Source organism: Cyclopterus lumpus, chromosome 22, assembly GCF_009769545.1.
Source record: "Cyclopterus lumpus isolate fCycLum1 chromosome 22, fCycLum1.pri, whole genome shotgun sequence".
In the NCBI taxonomy this organism is placed as follows: domain Eukaryota; kingdom Metazoa; phylum Chordata; class Actinopteri; order Perciformes; family Cyclopteridae; genus Cyclopterus; species Cyclopterus lumpus.
In genome coordinates, this window is record NC_046987.1 from 5,409,145 (window position 1) to 5,435,138 (window position 25,994).

The window sequence follows — 25,994 nt, forward strand, 5'->3', positions numbered from 1 at the left end:
GTCCTTGTGTAGCTGTATAAAGACTCTTTAATTCAGCTTTACTTTATAGCTTGGGGGATGAGTTATGAAGACATGTTGATAACACTGGCTTTGCAAGGGATTATTGTTAGTAAAAGGCAATAAAGATATATATTAAGAGCTTGATTATATCGTCGGCTGACTCGGACAATGCTATCGAAGCTTCCGAAGTATTCGAAGTTTCCTCCCAACGTTATAGTCGGACGGCCCTGCATGACAACGTCATCGCTACTGATGCACGTGCGTGAAGCATGCAAGCACACCGCACCACCTGCATCTTCTGGCTCGCTGCAAAATTATGTCGTGCCCATAAATTAACCAACACATGGTTTAATGAAATTGAAGCCACACAATATACTGTATGCGCATTACAAGTTACGATACTACTAAAATAAGTGGTGTTCTCTAACGATCAAACCTTACTCAATTTACAAATAGGCCTATACAGCAATTCAACTATGCCAGCCGCAACATATGATATGTACCCTCACTTACAAAGCAACCCTAAATGTTTAAGCAAACAATGCATCGGGCCCTGTTGATACCACAGCATTTAGTGATTCATTTTTTAATGAGCACAACATAATTCAAACAGATTCATGTATACATTAAAAAAAAGTAAAGTATTGGGGGCACTAGGTTACTGGCACACAGTTGTTGTTGTTGTTGTTGTTGTTGTTGTTGTTAATGGTGGTGGTGATTGAAAGTTGTGATATATTCACAACCGCTGAGACTGATAAATAGATAATAATTGACCTGCTGTGTATTTTCACAATCACGTTGTGCAAACGTTCCCAGCACTAAAACAAAGGAATGACTCTATTCACGGACTATCGCAGTGGGACAAAAGACAAAGCATCGTAAAGGTGTCTCATCTTCTAACGGACCAGAAGTCCTCTCCTCCTTGATATTAAGGGGCGTGTCCTGCCTCAATTTGACGGAAGCCGTCACCGCGTTGACGGCGACGACGTGACGTGTTACGTAAATAAAGATGGCGGCTCGCAGCAACCGACAGGTCGTGTGTTGTGAAACGTCTAGTTGCCCCCGCGGTGACATTATGTCAGTTCTGTCATGATGGTGGAATATAACTTTTAATAAACGATACAAACGCGGTCCAGTTTGAGAGCGCGTCACGGCATTAGCGGTTTGAATCTGGGAATATAGTCCAACGATGGTGTCGTGTACCCGAATGACACCGTGAGCAACTTGTCTACAAACTGCAAAAACTAAACAAAAAAAACACTACAGTCGAGAGAGAGAGAGAGAAAATGTTTCCAGCGACGTGGTCGCGACTGTCCCGCGCGGCGTTGCCCCGCGGAGGACTGAGGACGCAGAGTCTGCTGTCCAGCTCCGGACCTTCAAACTGGAGCAAAGTGGTGTCCGACGCGGAGAAGCTCGTCGGATACCCGACGTCCTTCATGAGCCTACGCTGCCTGCTCAGCGATGAGCTCAGTAATGTGGCCATGCACGTGAGGAAGCTGGTCGGGACTCAACACCCGTTGCTCAACACTGCAAGGTAACACCCCATTGGTTTCCGGCTCGGTGGGCTTTCCACCCCCAGGGAGTGAACGCCCCAAAACAAAAACTACAGTCACACATCTGTGACCGACAGTCTGAACACACTTGACCCCACCTGCAGATTCAAGGTATCCCCTTTCATAATCCTGTAGACATGTGGGGTAAACAGCAATTGTTTGGAATCAATAAATCCATATTTAGCCCCAGACAGACATTGGTGTAGCTTTCAGACGCTATATGGCGTCTGTTTAAAAAAGTGGGCTGCACGGTGGTGTCGTGGCTAGCACTGTCGCCTCACAGCAAGAGGGCCCCGGGTTTGGATCCCGGTCTGGGCAGTCCTTCTGGGTAGTGTTTGCATGTTCTCCCCGTGGCAGTGTGGGTTCCCTCCGGGTTCTCCGGCTTCCTCCCACAGTCCAAAGACATTCAGCTCAGGTTAATTGGACTCTAAATTGCTTGTAGGTGTGAATGGTTGTCTGTCTATCTCTATGTGCCCTGCGATAGACTGGCGACCTGTCCAGATGAACCCCGCCTTCGCCCAATGTAAGCTGGGATCGCCTCAAGGGCCCCACGACCCTAAATAGGATAAGCGGTTTAGATTATGGAAAAATGGAATGGGGTGTTACCACAAGAAGAATAAAGTCAGAAAGCCCATTGGTCTTTATTAGACCAGGTAGGACGCGTCTCACTCGCACGTATCGCTCACAGGCTGCTATTGTTGGAAACGTCTCGCATTAAATGATGAAACTTTACAACCGGCATCGTTTCCTAACTAGGGCTGAGCAATAAACTAGGTAATTTCATATCTCTGTAACAATGCTGAGTGTTTACTTGTGTAGTTAATAACTCTAGTGCAAAATAATGTGAAATGTCAGTCGGCTTGTGCTCGTTATTGTCAATTTTAGACGTCGTGATTGTGTGTCATGATATGTCAATATATGATTTCATCATGACATGATAATTCTTTTAATATTATAAGTTATCACATTTAATTATATGCTCAGCCCCGATTTGTCTAAACTCTCTTAGACAGCATCTGGAATATAATGGAGTTTAGATTTGAGTGAGTTTGAATAAATAAATAAATGTTTGTTTTCCCCCTCTTACCATCCATCCAGCCATTCATTCAGGAACGTGACACCAAAAGATATAAAAAATAACTTTAATAAGTTTGGAGACAATGATCCAAATGTAAGTCAGCCATGCCGAGTCTGGTTAAACTTCTCACTGACCTCATTGTATACAGAGAGAAATTAACTTTCAATTAATTGCATAACTTTGCAGATTCAGAAGTTCATATTGATATTATTATACAATAGCATCGATACTATAATGCTAACTAGCTCATAGTTTTCGTCTTCCCCTTACTGTGTTCGCACATCGCTGCATATATTGGCCGGTTAACAGCCACCTGTTGTTTTTACTTAAGAACCAAAAGCAGCATTACAACACTGCACTGAAAAAAATGTTGTGTTGAAATTACTCAATTTTATTTAGGTAAGTAAATGCACACAACAATTTTATCTAAATCCAGACTTTTTTTAAAGTAAATTGTACTAATTATTTTCAACTAATTTCAGCCTAATTTTATTTATAATTTCTGCTCAAGTATTTTTGAATAGAGTTAACTCAAATTTATTAAGTAATTCCAACTAAATGTTGTGTTCAGTTTACTCAAATGGATTAGGTATCTGTAACATTTTCTTTTTGTTTACATGCAAATCAATTTGTTTAAATTTGTACATAATAAAATTGAGTTTCATTAAATTAAATACTATGAGCCATTCTTAGTATATTCTTTTATTCAAATAAAGCAAACAGCATGTTAATACAACTCTTACTTAATCTTATTGAAACACAATGTAATAGCACCATCCACTTACAGTGTAGCATAAAAACTTCTTACAGTGCTTTTCATAGCAAATAAAAAAAACATGAAAACAAGAAATGACATATTTCCACATTCTTTTCCACAACTGGATGTAAACAAATATATAACCGAGACTGTCACATCAATAAATGTCGTATGTGTACAGATTGTAAAGCCCTCTGAGGCAAATTTGTAATTTGTGATATTGGGCTGTATAAAATAAACTGAATTGAATAAATGAAACAAACATTATAACAAACATCATATTTTCAGTGTGCCACATCGTTTCCCCGGTTTGATGTTTGACTTTTGCTTTTTTAAATTGCGTCGACTCAAACTCTTCTTTACATGCTTTAAATGGCACCAGTTTACAAGAGCAGCTGAAGATTTCCTACAGTCCAGCATATATGTTGTTCTTTGTTCTTTAGTCCGAGGATTTTGGGGGAAAGATTTTCACCATGCATTCGAAAGAGCACTTTCTGAATGAATTCATAGTAGTATCTTAGCTCTTTGGGGTAAGCCATGTTCAGAGCATACACATATTCTTTACAAGAGTAAGTTGTGTATTCAAAATACAACTTCGGGTTATTCAAGCACAGAAGTATGAGCAGTACAATGGAGCCAATGTATCAAAACTAAAAGTAGAGGATATCTTGTTGTTATATATGATGTTATGAGAGTCTTACACTGATCAATGCGTAAGAACAATCTCTAGTGTTGTGGCTGGTGCAGAGGTAGCTAATTGTATCCATTTCATATATATATATATATACTTTTACAAATCTTTTCTTTTTATGTTAGACATTGTTTAACTTGTATGATTCATTTAAAAAAAAAAAAAAAAGAAATGTAATGTACCATTTTATTCAGAAAAATAGGCCTAACAAGTAAATTCAAATTCTGCCAAATAAATGTAAAACAATCAGTTTTCAGTTGCAACGAACATCTTCATCTAGACAAAAGGTGTCAAACTCGCGGCCCACGTCATTTTATGTGGCCTGCAACGGCTTGAAAGGCATATGATCACACACAAAAATGTGAGGCGAATTCTTCACGTCGAGTCATTTTGCTGCCCGGCGGAAATGTGCGTTAATCACATCCATACGCGTCTGTGCATTGACTTTTAAACAAAAAAACATCCCCAGTCCTCCCATTATTATTAATTCTTCCAGACTCAAGTCTATGTGTCGGTGCTACACATCAGGTTGAAGTGAGTGCTGCTTCATTTTCTTCAAAACACAATTTTTTCAGTATTTACCTATTAATAAGGTTAAGAAAAGTTAATGTTGTATACTTGAATCTTTTTTAATTGCACTGTTTGTTTAATTTATATTTATTATAATATCTTTTTTAGTTTCCATTGTGCAGCTTTGGTTGTCATAGATTCAGTCAGTGAGTATTCTAAAGTTCAGTCAGCTAAAGTTACATAATTTGAGTCTTTTTGAAACTACTTCTCACAAGACTTTTTTATTTCATGTTTATTTCATATTTTAAGACTGAAGTTACTGTATTACCTGGTGTCCTTAAGATGCACTTTTTGGTTTTTAATTGACTGTAAAAGGGAATATTTCTAACTAGTTTTTTGTGCATACTGTGATATTCTTTACTATCTCAGGTTCAAACTGCGCTATCTTTTCATCAAATCAATTTGAGAAGTTGAAAATGTTCCTCGATTTGGGTCTCGGCTTGTCATTCAGGGGTGATAGGGGGTCCCAGCCAGACCACTTGAGAACCACTGCCCTAGACTGATGGGGGGTCCCAGCCAGACCAGTTGAGAACCACTGCCCCAGACCAGTGGAGAACCACTGCCCCAGACCAGTGGAGAACCACTGCCCTAGACTGATGGGGGGTCCCAGCCAGACCAGTGGAGAACCACTGCCCCAGACCAGTGGAGAACCACTGCCCCAGACCAGTGGAGAACCACTGCCCTAGACTGATGGGGGGTCCCAGCCAGACCAGTGGAGAACCACTGCCCCAGACCAGTGGAGAACCACTGCCCCACACAAGCGGAGAACCACTGCCCCAGACCAGTGGAGAACCACATCTGTCACACATGTTCGGAGCAGCTCACTATTTGTTGGACCAGTTATGTCTCAACTATGACAAAAAAAGCTTTGAACAAAGATAATGTAATAACGTGTGTTTGATCTTTGATGGAGTAATGTGGGTTTCTTAACACTAAATTAAATGGATTTATGTTATAATAACAAAGACATTTGTTTACATATAATTTTACATTTATATAAATGCATGTACAATATTTTTACACTTGAATAAACGATAATCAAATGCAAAGACAGTTATTTAACAATATGTTCTAGAGTATTCGCAAGTATTGAACTTTCGTGAGCATTTTTTGCACGGAATTTGGTCTCTGGTGACATTTTTAATTGACGGGAGCAAAAGCAGGACCATGAATTGGACCGTCCCGTCATGAATGCTCTACTTTCAAAGGGGCATTGACCAAAGACGCACGACTACGCGCAAACCTTTTCGATCCTTGCACCACCCTTCACAGTTTGGTCGATAAATCCTTTTTGTGAGTTTTCTTTTGTAAATATCGTTTTTAAGTACTTGCATTCAAAGGGAAAAATAAGACCGTTCACTGTGCCACAGACACCTCTTTTTTTTGTGGGGTGTAATCTTTATTAGGCATTCCTAAACAGACCTATGGCCACAACATCTATACCCACATTTATATCCAGCGTGTAGCTATATCCAAGCTGCTTTGTGATGCAACTGCAAAGCCGCAGAACAGGTTAACAGATTCCCAATATTATCCCATCGCTTGTGGATAGGAATTGCCTGCAGGTTTTTTATGTTTAAAAAATAAATACAAATGTTATCAAAGAAATCAGGCACTCTGAGCACCAGAGCAAGAGAAGGAGTCGAGAGAGTCCTCAAACTCAATCCAGACGGGTGTGTTGGAAACAGGAGCCCAAGGGTGTAATAACCTATACACCTAAATCTGATATGACAATCCATTTGGGTATTGTAGCAGAGGAGGGGTGGGGTTGTGGGGGTGATAGCAGACCTCTTGACAGTCTGACTCCTCACTGTCAGCTTGGGTTCGGCTGGTTCGTATTTCCCACTGTGTCTCCGCCATAGACGCGTGGCGGATAAAAATATCCACAATAGCAGACAGGCAGACCCTCGTGGGGTCGGGTTTCAGTGTTCCCTTTCCCTTTCATTCTCAAAAAACTGCAGCTCAGCTAACTTTCCCCCAAAGTCTGGAGTTACAGCGACATGGGGACCGCGGACCGGGACAAAAAAACTTAACTTGCTTACAGTCCTTGAGAGTTTGACTTCGACTGGCGTCTCCTTCCAAGTGTTCGTCTCTTTCCCCCCCCCCCCCCACACCCCCAAGTCTCCAAGCTTGATCATCAGGACCTTGTTTAATACGGCGCCCGTTTAGGATTAGTTTTAAATGGACCCTAACTAGCCTAGCCTTTCGGCTCCATTGTGGACATGAATGAGAAATCAAAGATCCTCTCCATTCAAAGATGTAAGAATGGCTTTTTAAAAAAAGAATTATTGATGCCAGACCAAGTCGAGGACGACTGCTAGCAAGTAAACAAGTGAGAAAAGCGTGGAGATAAAAAGTGCAAATGTCTAAATCTCTGCTGTGAAATGACCAGCATTGTTAGAAGAAAACGGGGCATTGGATACTTTCGCTCAAAGTAAGAAGCCGATGAGTAAACGCGTTTTCAGAGCCAGAGTGTTTTCAAGACAAAAGAGGCCCATTCCCTCACCATAGTAGGAACAGCCCCCACCTGCTGTACTCCAGACGCTTTGGAATTGTGGGAATAAACTTTACTTTATCTGGACCTGTCATGATCATGTATAAAAGGTATCTGCAATGCACAGGAGGCAAACGCATTGCATGAATTCTGTTCTCCAAGGAAAGTATTGGCCCTGTTCATTCTTTCAATATAAAAATAAATAAAAAGGCTGACAGAGGATCAGTACACACACACACACACACACACACACGTGCGGTCATACATTCAGAACCATTACTTGCAGCTCCTGCACACGGCATCTAAAGTTCCTGAAATTCCTGCGCTGTAGTTGCAGAGCGGAAGGCGTGGTGACCCGTTGACAACCCTTTTTAAAATGACAGCAGCCCATTTCTCTCTCTCTCTCTCTCTCTCTCTCTCTCCCCCCGCCTCTGAAGCCCTCGCTGTCTCTCGTTCTCCCATATCATCCTTGCCCCACCCCTTTTGCGGGAGGGCGGTTGTGATTGATTGATGTGTGCTGGTGTGGATAGTGACATACATATTAATCATCTGCCACCGCCAGGCCACTGGCTTTAACTGGACACCCCATGAGGAGAGCAGTTTCATCATCTTTTTTTATTTTATTTTATTTTCTTGCACTCTTGCCTTGTTTTTGATTCAGCGGGCGATGCTTCTGTATTAATCAGTGCGCCGGGCTGTTTCTCCCCATAGAGCAGAAAGTGACCATAAATAAATATGTGATGAAAGACGGCCCTGCATAATGTCAGCTTTATCGTAATTTCGGGGGACCTACATGAGGTGCTTTTTTTTTTTATTTGGAGGGAACAAAGCTTTAGGGTCTTTCTCTCTCTTTCAGCACCAGAACACTGAAGTGTGTGTGTGTGTGTGTGTGTGTGTGTGTGTGTGTGTGTGTGTGTGTGTGTGTGTGTGTGTGTGTGTGTGTGTGTGTGTGTGTGTGTGTGTGTGTGTGTGTGTGTGTGTGTGTGTGTGTGTGTGTGTGTGTGTGTGTGTGTGTGTGTGTGTGTGTGTGTGTGTGTGTGTGTGTGTGTGTGTGTGTGTGATTTCTGGCATTCTCATTTCTGTCTGGCCTCTTTTCCCTCCATCTCTCTCCGGTCCCCTCCCTCTCGTCATGCTTTATCTCTCGCATCCACTCTCTGCGTCGGGTTCCTCCACCTCCCCCATGTGGTGCAGGGGTAGGTCAGAGAGAGAGTAAGTGTGTGTGTGTGTGGGAGGGGGGGGGCTAGTGGCGGTGAGGGCCGATGTCTGGGCATCGAGCGGAGGGGGCGTGGCTGCCTGTCTGCCTCGGAGCCCCTAACGAGAGCGTGATTCATGGCACAAGGGGCTCCCATAGGGACGGGATTAGAGGTGCTCTGTCTAACCGCTCCCCAGAGAGACTAAAAAGATATTTAATCTGTCCGCCACGCAGGCAGCCACCACCGGGCTCCGTGTGAGTCTTCATAGGGTGTTTCTGTCTATGTCCCCCCCCCACCACCCCTTCAAACCCAAGAGACATATACAATCCTACAGCAAGAGTCTGATCAATTATATTCCTGTATTTGTCATCTACCATGCATTGTGTCATCAAGTCGCAAATAGTGTTTTGGTTGCTTTATTCTTTTTCAAGTGTCCTGATGTTAGCATACGTACATATTAAAGCTGCTATGATCAATGTTCTTCTTTTAACAATGGCTCAAAAGGCTCAAAGGAATCGTTCATAAAAGCAAACCCACAGAGAAGTATCGCCCCGACTATTGAGCGCCTCATAGCATTTCGCCATCTTTAAACACATTGTTTCTTGGTGCTGTCACTTGTTAACTTTTTACCACTGGGGTTCGGTCTCTCCGCTTCATTTGCATGTTATTTGTGACGCGCTATCAGAACCATCCGCGGCGATTAGCTGCCCTGGACGTTGCACACAAGCAGACGCCTCGAGATCGACGGAACTGCTTTTTCAAAATAGAAAAAAAGAGCTACGTTTTTTAGATGTAATATGTTTGCCGATGTTGAGTCCCTTCCACTGTTGAAACCGCATAGCTTTCCATATTCGCATGCCGAATGTGTTCAATCTGTTACCGGCTCCTCAAACATCGCTCATTAAAACGGGGCAGTGGGAGCAGGTGTAACTGGAACTGGGCTCTTCGGAACAGATGGCAGCAGGGTGTCGGGGAAAGATGTTAGAAACACTAATGCTGCAGGTCTGAGTCACTGTCGAGGACTATGAGGAAACGCTTTTTCCTACAGTACCAACGGACCGTGGATCCTCATTACTTCAAGTGTACAGTCGAGTTAAATGACCAGTGTTTTGATGTTTTGTCTCTTTCCAGGGGCTACGTCTACGACAGCCGGCACAACCTCCAGACGAGGGGACTGATCGTACTGTTGCTGTCGAAGGCGGCAGGGCCGAGCCACGCGGCCTCCGGCCTCCTGTCCCAGGACATGGTCAGCGGCATCTACCCGAGGTACGTCGCTTGGCGTTATTGACACCAGGCAAACTATGAAGGCAAATCACTGTCAAAATCCGAGAGCGCAAATCAAACAGCCGCGCGTGTAATTTACTTTGACGAGTATATAATTTGCCTTCATAAAAGGCAAATCACTGATTTGAATTGCGTTGGTTTGCGTCACAAGACGGCGAGTTGGGTACCACGGGTTCCGTGCACCCCTGCAGAAAACATTGGATAAGAAGAATACGCCCTTGAGAGTTCTTTCTCAAAGGCTAAATGCTTTCCACCAACTTTCCTCACGGCTAAGGAGTTCTGGCCACACCGCACCACAAAAGGTTTCCCACCGGGCAACTCTGTTAAAAGATTGTCACGCCGGTAATTCCAGTGCGCAGTAATTGGTTTGCATCAGTCACCGCACACAAGCAGACAATTCTCAATTCTCATTGCCTGGGAGAAAACAGCAGGCAGGAAACATGCGTTCCGTTGCATCGTAGAGCCATAAATGTGCATGGCAAGCAGAGCGAGAAAGGCGATGCCGCTTCCGTCCCTGTTACATGGCTGCAGGAGGATAAAAAGGGGGGGAAAAAATCCTGGTGTGAGGTAATTTTATCTTGTTGTCTGTGGTTATCGTCCATATCTATTCCTGTAAATTAAGCACTACATTATCTTAATATGATGGAATGTGAGACTGATATCACCACAGTTACAAGATGGGATGTTTAAAAAAAAATATATATATTATTTGGTATATTTAGAATGTCGCTAATTGGGAAAAACATTACAAATGTACTTCCAGTTGCTGCTCTGAAATCATTTTGTTATTGCATTCTTTTTAATGGCCACCATTTTGGTTCAGATGGAAACATCTCATTATCTATTGGACCGATTGCCGTAAAATTGACACTCAAGGTCCGCAGAGGATCAATCCCACTTTTCATCCAGTGCCAACCACGAGTCACAATCGTCACTTATCCAATAAAATGGCTCTCCATCTAATGGAAAAGGTATAATAAACTGTAGACACAGTTATAATGTGGTTAGATGAAATCAAGCATTCTGATTGGTTGAGAGTGAGTCACGGGGTGTACTTTATTGAGCCATAATGTCCTGTACACCTGTTTACATTTATCTGAGCGTTCCATATCAGTGCACACTCAAAATAACAGGTAGATTTTGTACAACCGTTAGTTGTCATTTCAAGCTTCACAGTTACCAAACATGTTTCAAGTGAACTTTGATATTTTGGGAAGCAAGAGAAATCATGTCAATGAGTGGACATAAATCCGAAAGCTCCCTTCAAAGCTACAGGGTACCAAATCTAAATGAAAGACAGAGTTGGAGTAATACCCTTCTGGAGAAGCACACACACACACACAGAGAGAGAGAGAGAGAGAGAGAGAGAGAGAGAGAGAGAGAGAGAGAGAGAGAGAGATCATCAGAGACGAAGGGGACATGAGAAACGTTTTCCACATTAAATATTATTTTATTGAAAGTGTCCCATTGTCATTGTCCTTATTTTAATGGCAACTTTTATAAAATGAGCAATGTGAATGAATGGGATGGTGCGAGATATAGCTAGGCTAACAAACGTGATGTTCCCAATGCTGTTTGTCTGTTGCATAGCAACAGCCACACATACGGGGACTATTTTCTCTCGGCTACTGAAATGCGTTTGGTGGCTACAACTATTTTGTGCTAAAAGGCAGCTTACTATCCATCCATCCATTATCACCCGCTTATCCGGGGTCGGGTCGCGGTGGCAGCAGGTTCAGCAGGCCGACCCAGGCCTCCCTCTCACCCGCAACACTTTCCAGCTCATTCTGGGGGATCCCGAGGCGTTCCAAGGCCAGCCGGGAGATATAATCCCTCCAGCGTGTCCTCGGTCTTCACCGGGGCCTCCTACCAGTTGGACGTGCCCGGAAAACCTCTAATGGGAGGCGTCCAGGAGGCATCCTGACTAGATGCCCGAACCACCTCAGCTGACTCCTTTCGACACGAAGGAGCAGCGACTCGACTCCAAGCAGCTTACTATTTACTTACTATTTATAATAGCAATAAGGTACTCAAGGCAGTACTGTATCGTCAATAATGTCCTGTTCAAGGGTTTGCCTAACGACACCCTTGGACGGTACATTATTGACTATACAGTACTGCCTCTCGTACCTTATTGCTTAAATATTTGTGGCCCTCAGAGGATGAATCCTAATGACTGAGGAAGCAACGCCATTGTTTGACTACCATTGTGAACGTTGGAGAGAACCTGTCTTTCCATCTAATGCCATCATCAGGTCAAAATTCCACTTTGTCCCATTCTTTGAATTTTTTTTTTTTTTTTTACTCAACCGTTGCAAAACCAATGACATTCCCATCAGCCTCGACCGTGCTTTATGTTTTGTGCCGGTTTTGCATGTAACATGCTAAACTAAATTGCAAACAATTTCTGTCGGCAGCAAAACGTTTGCAATTATTTGCAATGAATTGGCTGTGATTGATTGTTTTTTTTGACACCGCCCTCTGGCTAATTATTACATTTACTTCACCGCAAATTAAAAAAAAAATTATTGGTTGTTGACTTTTTGAACAGTGAGCGTGTATTAACATAACGGACATGCCTGGAATCACAACATGCATTGATGTATTCATACACATTTGTGTTGTGGTATTAATATGCTGCTGTTCCGTCCTCCCTGGCTTTCACACATTGGTTACCAGCACGCAGCTCAGACCGGGGGATGTGTGCCAAGCGCTTTCCAGAAGTGACTGCTGTGTTTGGCGTGGCTGTGCGCTCGGTGCTTGAAAGGCCCCTTTCTTACTGCTAGCTGACACAAGGCACACGTGTGTGTGTGTGTGTGTGTGTCTTGCGAAGCCGTGTTCGTGCAGGAACATCCTAATATTAGCACTAATTGGAATAACCCTGGGCACCGCAGAAGTGCTTAAAGCACGTCTCTTTCATTCGTGGCCGGCGACGGCGAGACCGCAACGCCAGGAGGAGTTATTACCAACTCTCCTCGCGTCACAATCGGGCCCTCGCATCCCTGGGACTCTGGATCATTGAATCCAACATGCAGCATTCCCTCACTCGTGTGATGGATAGAGCAACCCCAAACACACACACGCACACACACACACAGCATGACTTGATCACCTTATCACCTCATTTGCACTATCTTGCTTCCCCCCCCCCCCCCTCCCTGGGCTCATTAGCACCTCTGATGGAGGGTGTTGGGGTGGGGGGGGGGGGGGGGGGGGTGATTGAAACCTCCAGGGGATGGTCTCCTCCCTCCTGACAGGCAGCATTTGTAAAACATTTCCCACTCTGCTGCCTGACACTGATGGTTCACAAAAGCACCGCCATGATGGATAGATAGATGGAAGGATGGATAGATGGACCGATATATATATATATATATATATATATATATATATATATATATATATAAATATATAGATAGATAGTTAGATAACACGCACTCGCAGATAGTGCAACTTGTACCCACCACACCTCTTAATTTTTCGTGGCAAATGAAAGCCGTGCAACCGAGCACACATCTCACTGCCGGTCTGATGGACAGGCCGCCTCTTTAAATCACACACAGGGACGCAAATCACATCCGCGAGGCTGCGTTTGATGGCGAAGGCAGACTGCGGAGGGAGGAAAATGGAACAGAGCAGTCAGGACAAGGGGCGTGGCGAGGGGCGTTACACCTCGGCAACATGGCATCGGTTGCTATGCAACTGGGCACCAAAGCTATTTATACACCGGCCCCCTTGTCCCCCTTTTTCCTTTTTGCCCTCCCCAAGCTCCACTGTTACCGATCAGGACTGCTAGATTGGAGGCACATCTTTGGGATGTGTATACACCGAGGTTCAACTGATTTTGGTTTTTGGTGGCCGATACTTTAAGATAAAAAATGTATCATTCGGTAAATTTGCCAAAACCAGGCCTCTCCATCTGGTTCTTTTATTCACAAATCGTTTCTCAGTGGCCTTTTCCATAAAATGTGCAACACCTCAGTATAGTATATAGATATCACAGCGGATAATATTGCCCACTGCTTTTCTAAGATAAAAATTATAAATAAAAGTTGTTGGGGCCATTAATTCAAAAGGGAAGACTTTCTAATCATACATTAAGAGGAACTTCACTACTGCACATGTGAAAGGGAGCTGTATAAGATCTGATAAATTGCCTCGAGTGATGTCAATTGAGTCAGCGTCGGTTAGGGCCCGAAGTATGTGGTGGTGTTGAGTTTAGAAAGATGTGCGTGTGCCTGATCTCTGTAGCTCGCTGCTGGCGGCTCAAGGCTACATTAGTAGGCGTACACTACTAGTGGCACACCCAAATCTCTAGCCAAATGTCATGCATTGCATTGTGGGAAATGTCAGGTTCTGACAAGGAAGACAAATACGTGGAATACAAAAAAAGAGGATCCCTCCGCATGGGTGCAACGCTAAATCAAAGGAGAGCTCTTTACGAGTATGTTTGTAATACAACAAGGTCTCTATTTCATTGTAAGCTGTTGATGTAGAATTAGGACCACAGTCGGCATCAGTTCCTGATTGCTTTATCAGGCGATGTACAACAAGTGGCCTGTGCCTGTTTAGTCAGTTGAGATGAAGCTCCAGTTTGACCTTTCAGACCTGCAGTAACCGTGTTTTCCACCTTGATGGATCCTCACAATGGAGCCGAAAGCATGCGCCGATGACAGGTTCATCACAGTTATAAATTAAAGTTAAACAACCAAGTAAACGGTCACAAGTCTGACCTCGGCCATTTAAATATGTTAGTTCCGTGACCCCGAACACAGCCACCGCCCTTTATCGTCGTCCTCTCGCTGTGACAACGAGATCACCTCTTTTAACAACCCGCCGGGCGCAGTCCTCCCTCCGAAGGCGCCTCGAGAACACCAGGCCAATCCATTAATTTCCTCTCATTTCAAACCCTGAATTTTATTAACTCTCATTCGGGGTGACTGTGTTGTTGCTCTGCGTCAGCGAGCTGAGAAACCAACCAGACAATGGAAGTGATTGAGAGGCGAAATAGATGACATTATTGAATTTTAATCACATCTTTTCCACGGCAACGTCGAACACGGCAATTACCTGGCTATAAGACGTGCGCGCGCGCGTGTGTGTGTGTGTGTGTGTGTGTGTGTGTGTGTGTGTGTGTATGTGTATGTGTATGTATATAGGAAGGGGTTGGAACGCAAGGCAGACGACTGGCTCATCAGGTTCTCACAGCGGCTGAAAGAAGGTCGTAAGTGGCTATCAGCGCACCCAACCCTGTCTGGATGGATCCCTCCTGTCGCAGCGTGGCGAGCTCCTTCCATATGGAGAGGGGCTTAATTATCCCCCACCAATGGCTGAATCAACATTTGATTATATCCTCCCTAAGGCTGCTCTGAAAGGCTCTATTCAAAGACCACTTTTATGTCTTCTCGCTCATAATCAAGAATGCCTGTTATTTGCTAATGATGAGTTTTAATTTCTTTTATTTTTTAACACAACCCCCCCCCGCCGACACGCTGTGCAGCAAGACGTCTGACATATATGCCGGTTATTGCCCTTGAGTGCTCTGATTTTGACTTGAAAGGTTTTTAAATCAAATTGTAGTTGGAGAGAAATCTCCTCTTCTTTTTTTGTTTGTCTTTTTCTTGTTCATGATGCACAGTAATTTTTTCTTTTAAGTTGTCTACTCCGTTAATGTATCGGATAACAGTTAAATGAACTGTGTTGATTCCCGCGGAGCTGTTTTTCATGAAGAAAAAAAAACAAGATTATTTCCCCCCCCCCCCCCCCCCCCCCCCTTTTTGCCAAAGGGATGAAATGCTTTGTCCCCGATTGTGGTCAGCATATCTGAACGTGATGCTGCAAATCAGTTTTCCAACCTGCATATTTCACCGGTGTAAAAACACTGAAACGTTTCTTTCAAAAAGCTTTCTAACCATCAAGCCTGGGGAACGCCTCCCTTAAAAGCTGTTGAGGGGGGACGGACATTTTTTTGATTTTTAAATGTAATTCTTCTTTTTTTCTTCTTTCTCTTTCATAGCCAGCGGAACTTGGCAGAAATCACTGAGTTGATCCACACGGCGTTCCTGGTGCATCGTGGGATAGTCGATCTGAAGGGGTGGACGGACTCGGACGGCCCGCTGAAGGACATGGAGTTTGGGAACAAGATGGCGGTCCTGAGCGGCGACTTCCTGCTGGCAAACGCTTGTACCGGACTTGCCCAATTGAACAACACCAAGGTACCCCAGTCTGTCGGTAACGGCCTGTAGCTCTGTGAGATATCTGACCTGACATCAGTGATGAACGTCGCCGTCTCAATACGAGCTCCTGGCTGCCTTTACAGCTCCACGTATCGGTGTCGGTCCTGTTTCCTGCGTCTGTTTTCAAACTCAACACCTCACGCTTGCAATGATTATGTATTGCCCAGTTCCCGAGAATCGTGGACTTTGTGGAATATTGGTATTTTCACCCACAATGCAACCAATCTGCAGTGCCTCCCGTGTTTTTATTTTGGCTAAATCTCTGGATCTGAGCATGCGTCTGTGTGAGATCCTTTTTCACACAAACAGCGTAGCCCGGTGATTCCCAACCCTGACGGCCGCAAGATAAACCGGAGGGGGCTGTGAGATGATCAGCAAGATTAGCCTGTTTGAAGACCTCTAAATTACCACCCACCACTCATCCAATTCAGTCAGCAGCTCAAATAAGTCTGGTGTTGTAGTGCTGTTTCTCCTACTTAGAGAATAACGTGGGGAGATTGACCCCCTGCTCCAACCGATGGCTGTTTCTGCCAGTTGGAGAAATCATTGACCAACCTGAGTTCAGTAGGTGGAAGTAAGAAAGTGGATGCCATTTTTCCTACGGAAATGACACAGTGGATGAGCTTGACACAGCTGTACAAATTTATAGGGATTAAATGAATCCACATATTCCTTTTAAACAAAGGGGGAAACACATTGAAGGTACCCTGTGGAGTTTTTCCGCCACTAATGGCGCAACGGAGCGATGTTCTGTTGAAATTGGGTGTCAGGTGTGTTTGTACCGTGGGCAGCGCGATGCACATTTCATGCAATCAACAGGTGGCAGCGGTTAAGAGTCGGCTCTGCAAATGTTTTACACGTCTGTTCGACCTGGTTCAAGCTTCTCGCGGTCAGCTTGGTTGCCGTGGAGCAGGCGCCTGGGCCGTGCCCCTTTTTTCAGGACTGGGTCGCACAGATGCCGTCAAAGTGTTCAGAGCAGCTGTCAATCACAGGCGTCACTCGGCTTCCAAAAAGTAGACTAGTCTCCCTGACGAGACGATCGCGCGAGGCGCGAAACACGACGTGAGTAACACAGAATGTAAACAGAACTTTGTTTTGCTCACGGGATAAAGAAAAAACGAGCAACTGCAACTTCCGTTTCAACTGACGAGCGCTCGCTACTGAACAATCAGGGCCAGACTTGAACCCTGGTGAAGCGCATCCTCACACCCATTCTTAGTGCCACTGCGAATGTCCAACACAGCAGTGCTCTCAGACGCCTGGCCTTTCCAGCAGCGTACGGTAGACACGCGGTTGAGGAGACGCCGCAGACCCGTGGGAATCCTACTTATTGAGTTTTCAGCATTGGACGCCGCCGCGTGTGGCGCTGGTCTTGTAAGTGCACCACAGATCATATCTGCTCTGTGGCCTGGTAACCCCTCGCTGACAGATGCTGTCACCCGCGCTGCTCTGTCAGAATGCGGTTGGCCCGAGCAGATCAAAATAACCTCCTCTCCCTCTCTCTCCCACTTGTGGCGTGAGCCCCACCCAGCCCTTATCGCCTTCCCTGCAGCCTCTTATTCAGCACGCACCGGGCTGGGTTCATGTCTCCTCTGTGGCAGCAAAGAGATGCTCTCCCAGAATATGATGTAAGCGGCATCCACGTGTGTGTGTGTGTGTGTGGGGGGGGGACACACAGACATAGCAGGAGTTACGAGCAACCAACATTTCCTTTTTTATAAATGAAAGCTCATTTTAAAGGTGTGGTGTTTCCTTTGCAGTGCTAATCAGCTTTCATTAGGATTTGTCGGTGCAACAGTGCTATGAGCGATAATTGTCAATCTGTGACTGTGCAGCGAATTACAGTAATAGAGTTGATACTGTTGTTTCCCTGGAAAGATGGAGAAGAAACAACGACGCTGGGAACGAAGTGATGGCCGAGCTGCTGATGACTCGAGCTGATGAGGATTTAATCGCGCTAAGCGGTTATTTCAGCGCGAGCATGTCGGCTAACGGTCGAACGGGAGTTTGGGAGCGACCCGTCCCCTTTTGCGGTCGAGGCGAGAGCGATGCCGTTCAAGTGGCGCCAAATCAACACGCAGGCCTGAAACTATCGGCCCAAACAAACCAGCAGTGCTGTTTACATGGAGTGTGACTGTAATCTGAAGCAGCCACAGGAAACGTCCCCCAAAGTGGACCTTTTTTTAGGGTAATAAGGAGATAGACATCCGATAGCCGGCAGTTACGTTGCAGTCTCGTGTTTGAAAAGGTTTGCAAAACAAAATGAACGGAGGGCAAACCACAATACGAGGCTCATATTTGGTTGTGTTTTTTGCGAAGGCTGTTCTTTGCTGCATTATAAAAGAGATAACTGCAAACAGGAATGAAAAGACCATCAAACTGAGATTTTTTTATTTTCCCTGTTGGGAAGATTATTTGGCTGTGCATGTCCACGATTTATCTGATTTTTTAATCTGAAATTGGGATCTTGAAAAGATTCACGTGGCATCATCTATATTTTGTAAATATAAATTGAGAAGACTAACTCTCCTACTGGCACAATAAATCAAGAAGAAGTATGACATACTGTATCAAGCATGGTAATAAAGAGTACACTCTGATGGGAGCCATCAAGTCATAAGTTAAAGGTGCCAACAGACTATTATTATTTTTATTTATTTTTTAATACTGGTCAAAATTAAAAACGGACAAGGCCGAGATATCCTGACATCTTGTCTTTTAGTATTGGTGGGGTCACGCTCCAAAAAACACTACATTTCCCATGATGCAGCTGGAAATCATCATAAGACCTGTCCCTGTCTCCTAAATGCCCACGCATTTCGAACCCTGCACCTCCAATTCCAAAAAAAGAAAAAGAAACTATTATATCATCAGTGTTATCTTTCTGGAAGAAAAAAAAAGTTTCAAAGGGCAGCAGAAGACGATTATTCATCATAATACAGCTTTTCCTGCAGGCTGAATAGTCTTCCTTGTGATGAGTAAACTAAATGCCATGCATGGAGTGCTCTTTTAAACACTACATCCACCCTGGTTTAGCTGCTCCGTGGAAACCAAAACAACAAATGGGTAGTCTGCTGTGTGTCTATTTATAACTCCATCATCCAAAGTGCGCTAAGTTGGAGTCCTCTAAACAGATTGTCTGGCCGTCTTTCCTTGCGGCTTTTGTGTGGTCATCGTCCCACATCGTCTTCATACACAGGACGACAGACCAGTAGTTCTCGCAGCTTTCCAAGTTTTCTCATAAACCAGCTTCTTCTTTCTTTCTTTTAAGTGAGTGAGAGCGATGGAGATCATGTGTCGTGGCCTTGAGAGGAAACCTATGCCGCTACTTGTATAAACTGTAAAGTAATCTCACGGTGGGGCTCCGGTTTCTCACTCCCCTCGCAGACCTGTCGGCAAAACACGATCTGGCTGGATTTGGGAATGGAGTAAGGGGGAGGCAGGGGGAGAGCTTATCTGATACTTTCCAAAAAAAGACCCCCGCTGGCCCCCACTTCCCAAGGCAGGCAGAGACACCACATCTGGTAATACTGTAGGCACATTGTCCTTCCAGGTCTGTGGGCGAAAGCTCGGGTTTCCTCAATATTTTCCCCCGGTGGATTCGGTTACCCAAAGGGCAATCCGGCTGACGGAGCGTCACCAGACTTTTCTGATGAACCAAGGATGTCTGGGATGAGCTGAAGGAGCTCTAAATTTAACCTCATTCATCTGGACCGCACGGGCACGGCCTGCCCTGTCCACGCCGCAGCTGTGAATGGAGGACGGAGAGATCGCCTTTGCGCCGTCACTCGATCCAGCTTTTGAATAAGCCTTTGAAAAAGATGCAGCTTCTCCTCCGGTGGGTTGAGAAAAAGGGGCCCGCTGTGCTTCCGTACGCTAGAAATGTAGTCATGCATGCCCCCTGTAAGAGGGAAGGAGCAACTGCAGCCTGAAACAAATTGTCCAGACCTCAATTTGTATCTAATCGATTCGTTGCCTATCTATTGGTAGGAAGTTATATATTATCTCTAGCAGATTTCCCAAAAGCAGCGTGTTTTTCCTCCAGTATATTGATTGACTGAAAAGATAGAAGTGGTTCTTTCTCACTTTTCACTTCCATCTCTCACTGTGTGCCTTTTCTGCAGAAAACCACCAACGTATAGATACTCTTAGGTATCAGCAGATTAATAATACAAATATGAGGGGAACTTTTTTTAAAAAAGGAGATCAAAGAGTCAGATCATCCCTCCTTTGACCTCGTTAACCCCTTTGCTGTCTGGACTCATTTGGTCTCGCCGTCTACCCTTTTTAGCTCAATCTTAGGTCTCCGCTGACTGCACTTCTCTATGAATACAGAGTCTAATGAATGAAGGGGAGCCTGGATCTGCTCGTCACTTGGTTTCCAACCCTCGTCTCACCTCCGACTTCTTCACCAAACCAGCTGTTCAGATGGGAGCGCTGATGGCCCTCAATCAGGGGAAATTGTGTTTGGTTTTTTTCTAATTTACAAATGTCACGGATGAACTGAGCAGCGTGCCGGTTTTGATCGACCTCATTCACGTCTACATTTTTTTCGGAGTTTAATCGAGGCTGTTAGCCGGAGTGATTCATAACGAGGGAGAAGGTTATCGGTTCAGTGCCCGAGTGCAAGGACACTTCAACGGGACACGCGGCTGTTGATGGACATGTGGACGGTTGAGCTGATCGATCCCATTATTTACCTCTGTCTCACAGATGTGAGGATGGTGTGTACATGGACTGTAGTTGGATGTTCTGATAATGCATTGAGAAACAAAACAAAAATAACCCAAATGTCTCGTGTTTTCAATCTATCCGACAGGTTGTTGAGCTGATCTCGAGTGCCATCGGTGATGTGGTTCAAGGCATCTACAGTGAGAATTACAGTAATACTGAGGTAAAGCATGTGTGTTGTGTTTCTATGAGGACAACGCATGGCAGACTTCACCATTGGAACTTGAAATTGTCCCTTCAAAATGATACTAAAATGTATGACTTGAGATGAAGAATAAAGGCAAGGCAAATCCACTTCTATCGCTCATTTCATACATACTGGTAATTCAAACTACAGAAATGTAGATTTCCCAAGCAAATGTAGGATTGACTTCAGTTATTTTTGTCAGGAGACGTACTAATGCTTTTCATGCCTCCGCGCCGGCGACCACCGTGGCCAGAGGCATGATGTGTTCAGGGGTTGTCCTTTCGGTCCATTCTCGTCATATCAATAACGCCTTGAGCCTTTTTATTTATTTTTATTTGGCACAACTTGTACTTTAACTGATTTAGAAACCTCACGATACACATTTTAAGCCGTAACATGGGATTGTTATGCTAATTATGACAATTTCACACAAATGTTGATCATAAATGACGATGTGACAGTTTGGATAAAACACGGAACATAAACAGTCACCGTGTCCCTCGAACCGAGTTTCAATTCTGACTTCTAGAAAACGCAGGAGGATTAATGAACATAGATTAACTTTTTCTCTATCATCCAGTCTTCTCATACATACATAACCTCAGGACTGGCGTGTAACACTGTGTTGAATGTGCTCTGTGGGAATCTTTTTTTGGAAGTTGCCCTGTCGAAGCAGCGAGAGCTCATGACGCGCGCCGTCTCCGCCTCTGTTCGCCCCGCAGGAGAGCAGTCCCACCGACGGCGTGGACGTGGCAGCGTGGGAGGAGCACGCCTTCCTGTCGCACGGGGCGCTGCTGGCCAAGAGCTGTCAAGCTGCGATGGAGCTCGCCAAACACGACAAGGGCTCACAAAGGTTGGCCTTCATGTACGGAAAGCACATCTCGCTGGGCCACAAGGTAAGCGTGATCGGATCGTCCCACAAAGCAAATAGCAGTAAAGTTCGTTTTTAGGAGGACAAATCAATGGCGGTCGACTTCCACCGCGGCGGGATATTTTTCGAGCTCTGTTTTAACGGCCAAAAAAATCCCGCCGTTTCTCAATCGCCTTCATGATGAAATGCAATGAGTGATGGGAAACCACTAGAATATACAATATTCATTGCCTGTCCCACGGTTCTCCAGGAGGCAGCAGTATCTAAACATGTCCCTCTTCTAACGTGGCCTTATTTTTAGTTTCACAATATAAGTATGTCCTCACAGTAATGAACCGCTTCACATCGTAGCGGATTTTCATACAAAAAATATGTGGGTAATAAAAAACAACCTGCCAGCTTTGTTGGAATGTAATCCTTCCTTTGTAGATGGAGCCGCTTTTTGATGCTCATCTGGCAGTAATTAACATTTAACTCTTTTTCTTCTCACACCAGTGACAAACACACATTTATTTATATTTATATTAGAATATATATACAGTATATATTTATATAATATATAAACATATATAAAAATATACTGTGTGTGTATGTATGTATGTATGTATATATATATATATATATATATATATATATATATATATATATATATATATAATGTGCAGCAGATAATGGAGATGTTTTGACATGGCTCGATGGTTGCCAGCCTAAAAGTCATTGGTGTCCCCCATGTGGTTGGCGCGCCCTCTCCCGCTGTGGCTCCCTGCAGCCGCTGCTTTGCGGGCCTCCAGTGGCTACAAGGAATCTCAGCATGGGACGGCTCCGCAGCGAGTTCTTCGAAGGACGAACGGTCGTCATCAGTCTCAGGGCTCATTAGCGGAGTGTCGGTGGGCAGAGAGCGTGAGCTCGCCTGTTGGCGCTCTCGCCGCCGGGCTGGTTTAATTAGCGCCCGGGAGTCACAAAGCATGCCCTCTCTCCCCCCTCACCCTGCAGCTGAACTCTGACCTGCAGCCGTTTCTGAAGAGCGGCGCGGGAGAGTCGGCGTCGTTCAGTCTGAGCGCCGCCCCGGTGGTTTTCCACCGTCAGATCGTCGGCCAGGACAGGTGGCGTCAGCAGCTGCAGCAGGTACGAAGGGCCCCGACTGGAGGGTCGCAACAACTGTTGGGTGATGACCCGCTCACTTTTAACAACCCTTTCCCGACTTGTTGTTGTCAGAAATTCTTGAGTTTTAAGTTTTCATCAAATTGTATCTTTTGGTAAAGAAGAGTTGTTGACCACAATGTTAAGGCAACCGTACTCTTTTTTTTCTTTTCTTCTTTTCAAGGCAACAACACTGAGAAACCAGCTGGACTACTCAAAGGTAAGCCCAGTGGGTTATGTATCACCCTATTCACAACGGAGTGACCTCCACTACCTCCGTGTTGCCTTTTTCGGTACGACGGCTCCGTTTGTCATTGTTTTGACTCACCGCGATCACCTGTTGTCACCTGCCGTGCCATCGGAGAGAAACCGGGACTTCTTCTCACTGTAACCCATATCAGAGACACGAGCCTCCCAAAGTCAATGTGTGAGGGACGAGGGAGGGCCGGCAGGGGTGCAAGAAGAGCCCGAAGCTCCAGAGGAGGGGTCTGGTGGTGTCATGGGGGTTATCTGGTCCCGTCTGAAACCAGAGCAGGAAGGATTGGTTACCGAGGCCTATTTGCGGAGGAGACACTCAGACTCTGAGACAGTGGCATTGTGAGAGAATCTCCTTCAGCAGACCTGTCGAGAAAAGGGACATGGGGAGAAGTTTGAGGGGAAGGAGAGACGAGGGGACAAGAGGAGGAAAGCTGAGAGCAGGACACACGGGGAGGGATGTGATTTCTTTTTAGTTTTTTTTGGGGCAGGGGGAGGAGAAAAAAAAAGACCTTGGGCCCGCGTGTGTCAAACTTTGCTTTGATTCAGCACAAAGATGGGAGCGCGTCATTAGAGGAACTTTTCTGGCATTTACATTCATTTAGCATTTCTTCCCATTAACTCTGATAAATAACCGTACATCTTCACAGAAAGTCCCATTTTATTCTGTTTTGCACTCTTAGTCTTACAACCCCCAAAATGACACACACAAAAAAATCATTTGATTGAAGGATCAAAGGAGAGTCTACATTGGGTCAAAGTGAACATTGTTTTGCACTTATAATACAAGAAAATGTGACTAAATGATAGAAGTGAGGAGGACACACTTTGCCTGAAGTCGTCCAGCATCTTCAACCCATTCACTGACAGAGTCTGTGTGTAAAAGAAATGACTCAAACTACAAAAGAAAAGGAAAAGTAGCAAGGACCTGCTATCTATACATATATATTATTCAAAATTTTGATTAGAGCAAAATGCACAAGATGGAACAAAGGAGAATAGGGAATAGTAAGAGTTACCATGGAGTTGATGCAGATCAAAGGCGGGTTAACGGATAAGACGGTGAAAAAGAATCTGTTCTAAATTGAATAAGCAGCCAGTGTGATGCAGAGTTCGACATCTTTTTTTTAAATTTATTTTTTAAAGAAGGAACGCCTACGGGAATTTCCACCTCGGAAATTCATGAGGTATTACGCCCCCAGCAAAAAGGGAGACGCCCAAATTCACTCGGTCTGAATACTTAAGCTGCTGAACCGACTTGATGTTTTCCACTTCCGTGTGTGTGTGTGTGTGTGTGTGTGTGTGTCCCAGTCCTTGTGTACACACACACTCTCTCACACACAGAGACTTTCTCCAAATGATCAAGAAGCATATTGATATTCAAAACAATCACAATGGAAAGAAACTCTATTGACACCACTGGGTGAGCGAGACATTTTACTTTCCCCGCTTTTCATTTCCGTTCAATTTATTACCTGAATCGCAGTAAAAACTGTCTGTGCAGCGCTCCTGTGATCTGGTGCCGTAATTAGGAGACTAAAAAAAGACAGGAGAGGTTGCGTACATTTCCCTTCTCACCGTCAGAAATAGCCTGGCAATTATTATTATTAATTTTTATTTAAATCTAACTCACAGCGATGAGTCTGAAATGTTCCCCTTGTAGTTAAATGTAGTAAGCTGCCTCCAGTGGTGCCAGGGGCAGCATACATAATTGTGTCATACAATGTGATTTCTGTTTTCTTCCTCTTTTTTCCCCCCCTTTTTGCTTCCGTACAATCCAGTTACTTTTAAGTGTGCGCCGACTTTTCCGCGGCTCTCGACAGTTCGCCGCGGTTGGCGGCCGGACGGTATAACGAGAGCGATACAAACGTGACAGGCTAACGTGTTGTTTTCATCCCCTCTGGCAGCTTTTGGCAGCAGTGAAGTCGGAGAAAGGCGTGAGCTCGGCGGTGGACTTATGCTGTTACCATGGCAACAGGGCTCTGGAGGCCATCCAGGCTTTCCCCTCCTCCGAGGCTCGATCCGCCCTGGAGAACATCGCCTCCGCCGTCAACAAATTTTGACCTGGACACACACACACTCACACTCACACTCACACACTCACACTCACACTCACACAGTGTCTTTGTCTGCAGAGGCAAGAGGACGAGAACCACTGAACAGTTGAGACAAATCAACTTCTCATGTCTGGAGAAACTGCTGCTCTTCTCTGTTGTGGATGACAGTGTCCAACGCAATGGCTATGCCCATAAATGGTCACCATTAAAAAGAATAAAAGCACATTACTTCAGCATCATGTCATGCATTGTACTGTGCTCCAATACATACCCTACCTCTCTTTCCATGCGGAGAAAACATCATCACGCAAAGCTGCATTTAAAAAAAACCTGCCAGTTTTATCACCACCTTATCAGCAGAGCCACATTCTGGGCAGAACGCATTTCAAGATGTTCCGCAGAAATGTCATTCATCTGGAAAATGTGCCATGAACGGCAAACGATGCGCCAAGCAGCGCGTCTTGTTCTAACAAAACTTGAGCTTTTTTTTGGGAGGGGGGGGATCACCCAGGTTCACACTGGTTCACTCTGCTCATTACTGCACACCTCAAATGTCCCAAAGTCATGTTCTACCAGGTATGTGCAGCTACTGATAAGCACAGTTGCAAAAGAAATAAGGATTTTTTTTGCTGTGATGTTCGCTACACGGGGGTTGGGGGGGTGTTACATGAACCAGGAGAAATGTCATCTATGTTGCCTTATTATGTCCGTCCCCATTCCCGTGTATGTGATCCAAGTCGACCCAGGGGCGGGGAAAGGTCACGCAGTCTCTCCCCTTGGCCCAGAACAGCGAGCGCATTGAAGCTCCGCCAAGCAGTAATTATTAATGAAGAGACCTGAGCAAATGGACAGGAAATGCAGAGGTATTGATTGGGCCGGCTGCCCTGCTCCAAGCCC

The 25,994-nt window shown here is 44.8% G+C and overlaps 1 protein-coding gene across 2 annotated transcripts; it reads left to right on the forward strand.

Moving 5' to 3' along the window:
* Positions 1-984: 984 nt before the first annotated feature.
* pdss2 (prenyl (decaprenyl) diphosphate synthase, subunit 2) lies at positions 985-25,325 on the forward strand. 2 transcript variants are annotated; one of them, XM_034562964.1, is made up of 8 exons: positions 985-1,534; positions 9,468-9,602; positions 15,637-15,835; positions 20,676-20,750; positions 21,497-21,670; positions 22,639-22,770; positions 22,970-23,005; positions 24,948-25,325. In XM_034562964.1, exons 1-8 carry the CDS (start codon positions 1,287-1,289, stop codon positions 25,101-25,103), a joined length of 1,155 nt encoding a protein of 384 aa, XP_034418855.1. In that variant the 5' UTR covers positions 985-1,286; the 3' UTR covers positions 25,104-25,325. The 2 variants fall into 2 exon arrangements, with proteins under 2 accessions (XP_034418855.1, XP_034418856.1); XM_034562965.1 differs by lacking the exons at positions 22,970-23,005; positions 24,948-25,325 and having other exon boundaries at positions 1,005-1,534; positions 22,415-22,757.
* The last annotated feature ends 669 nt before the right edge of the window (positions 25,326-25,994 follow it).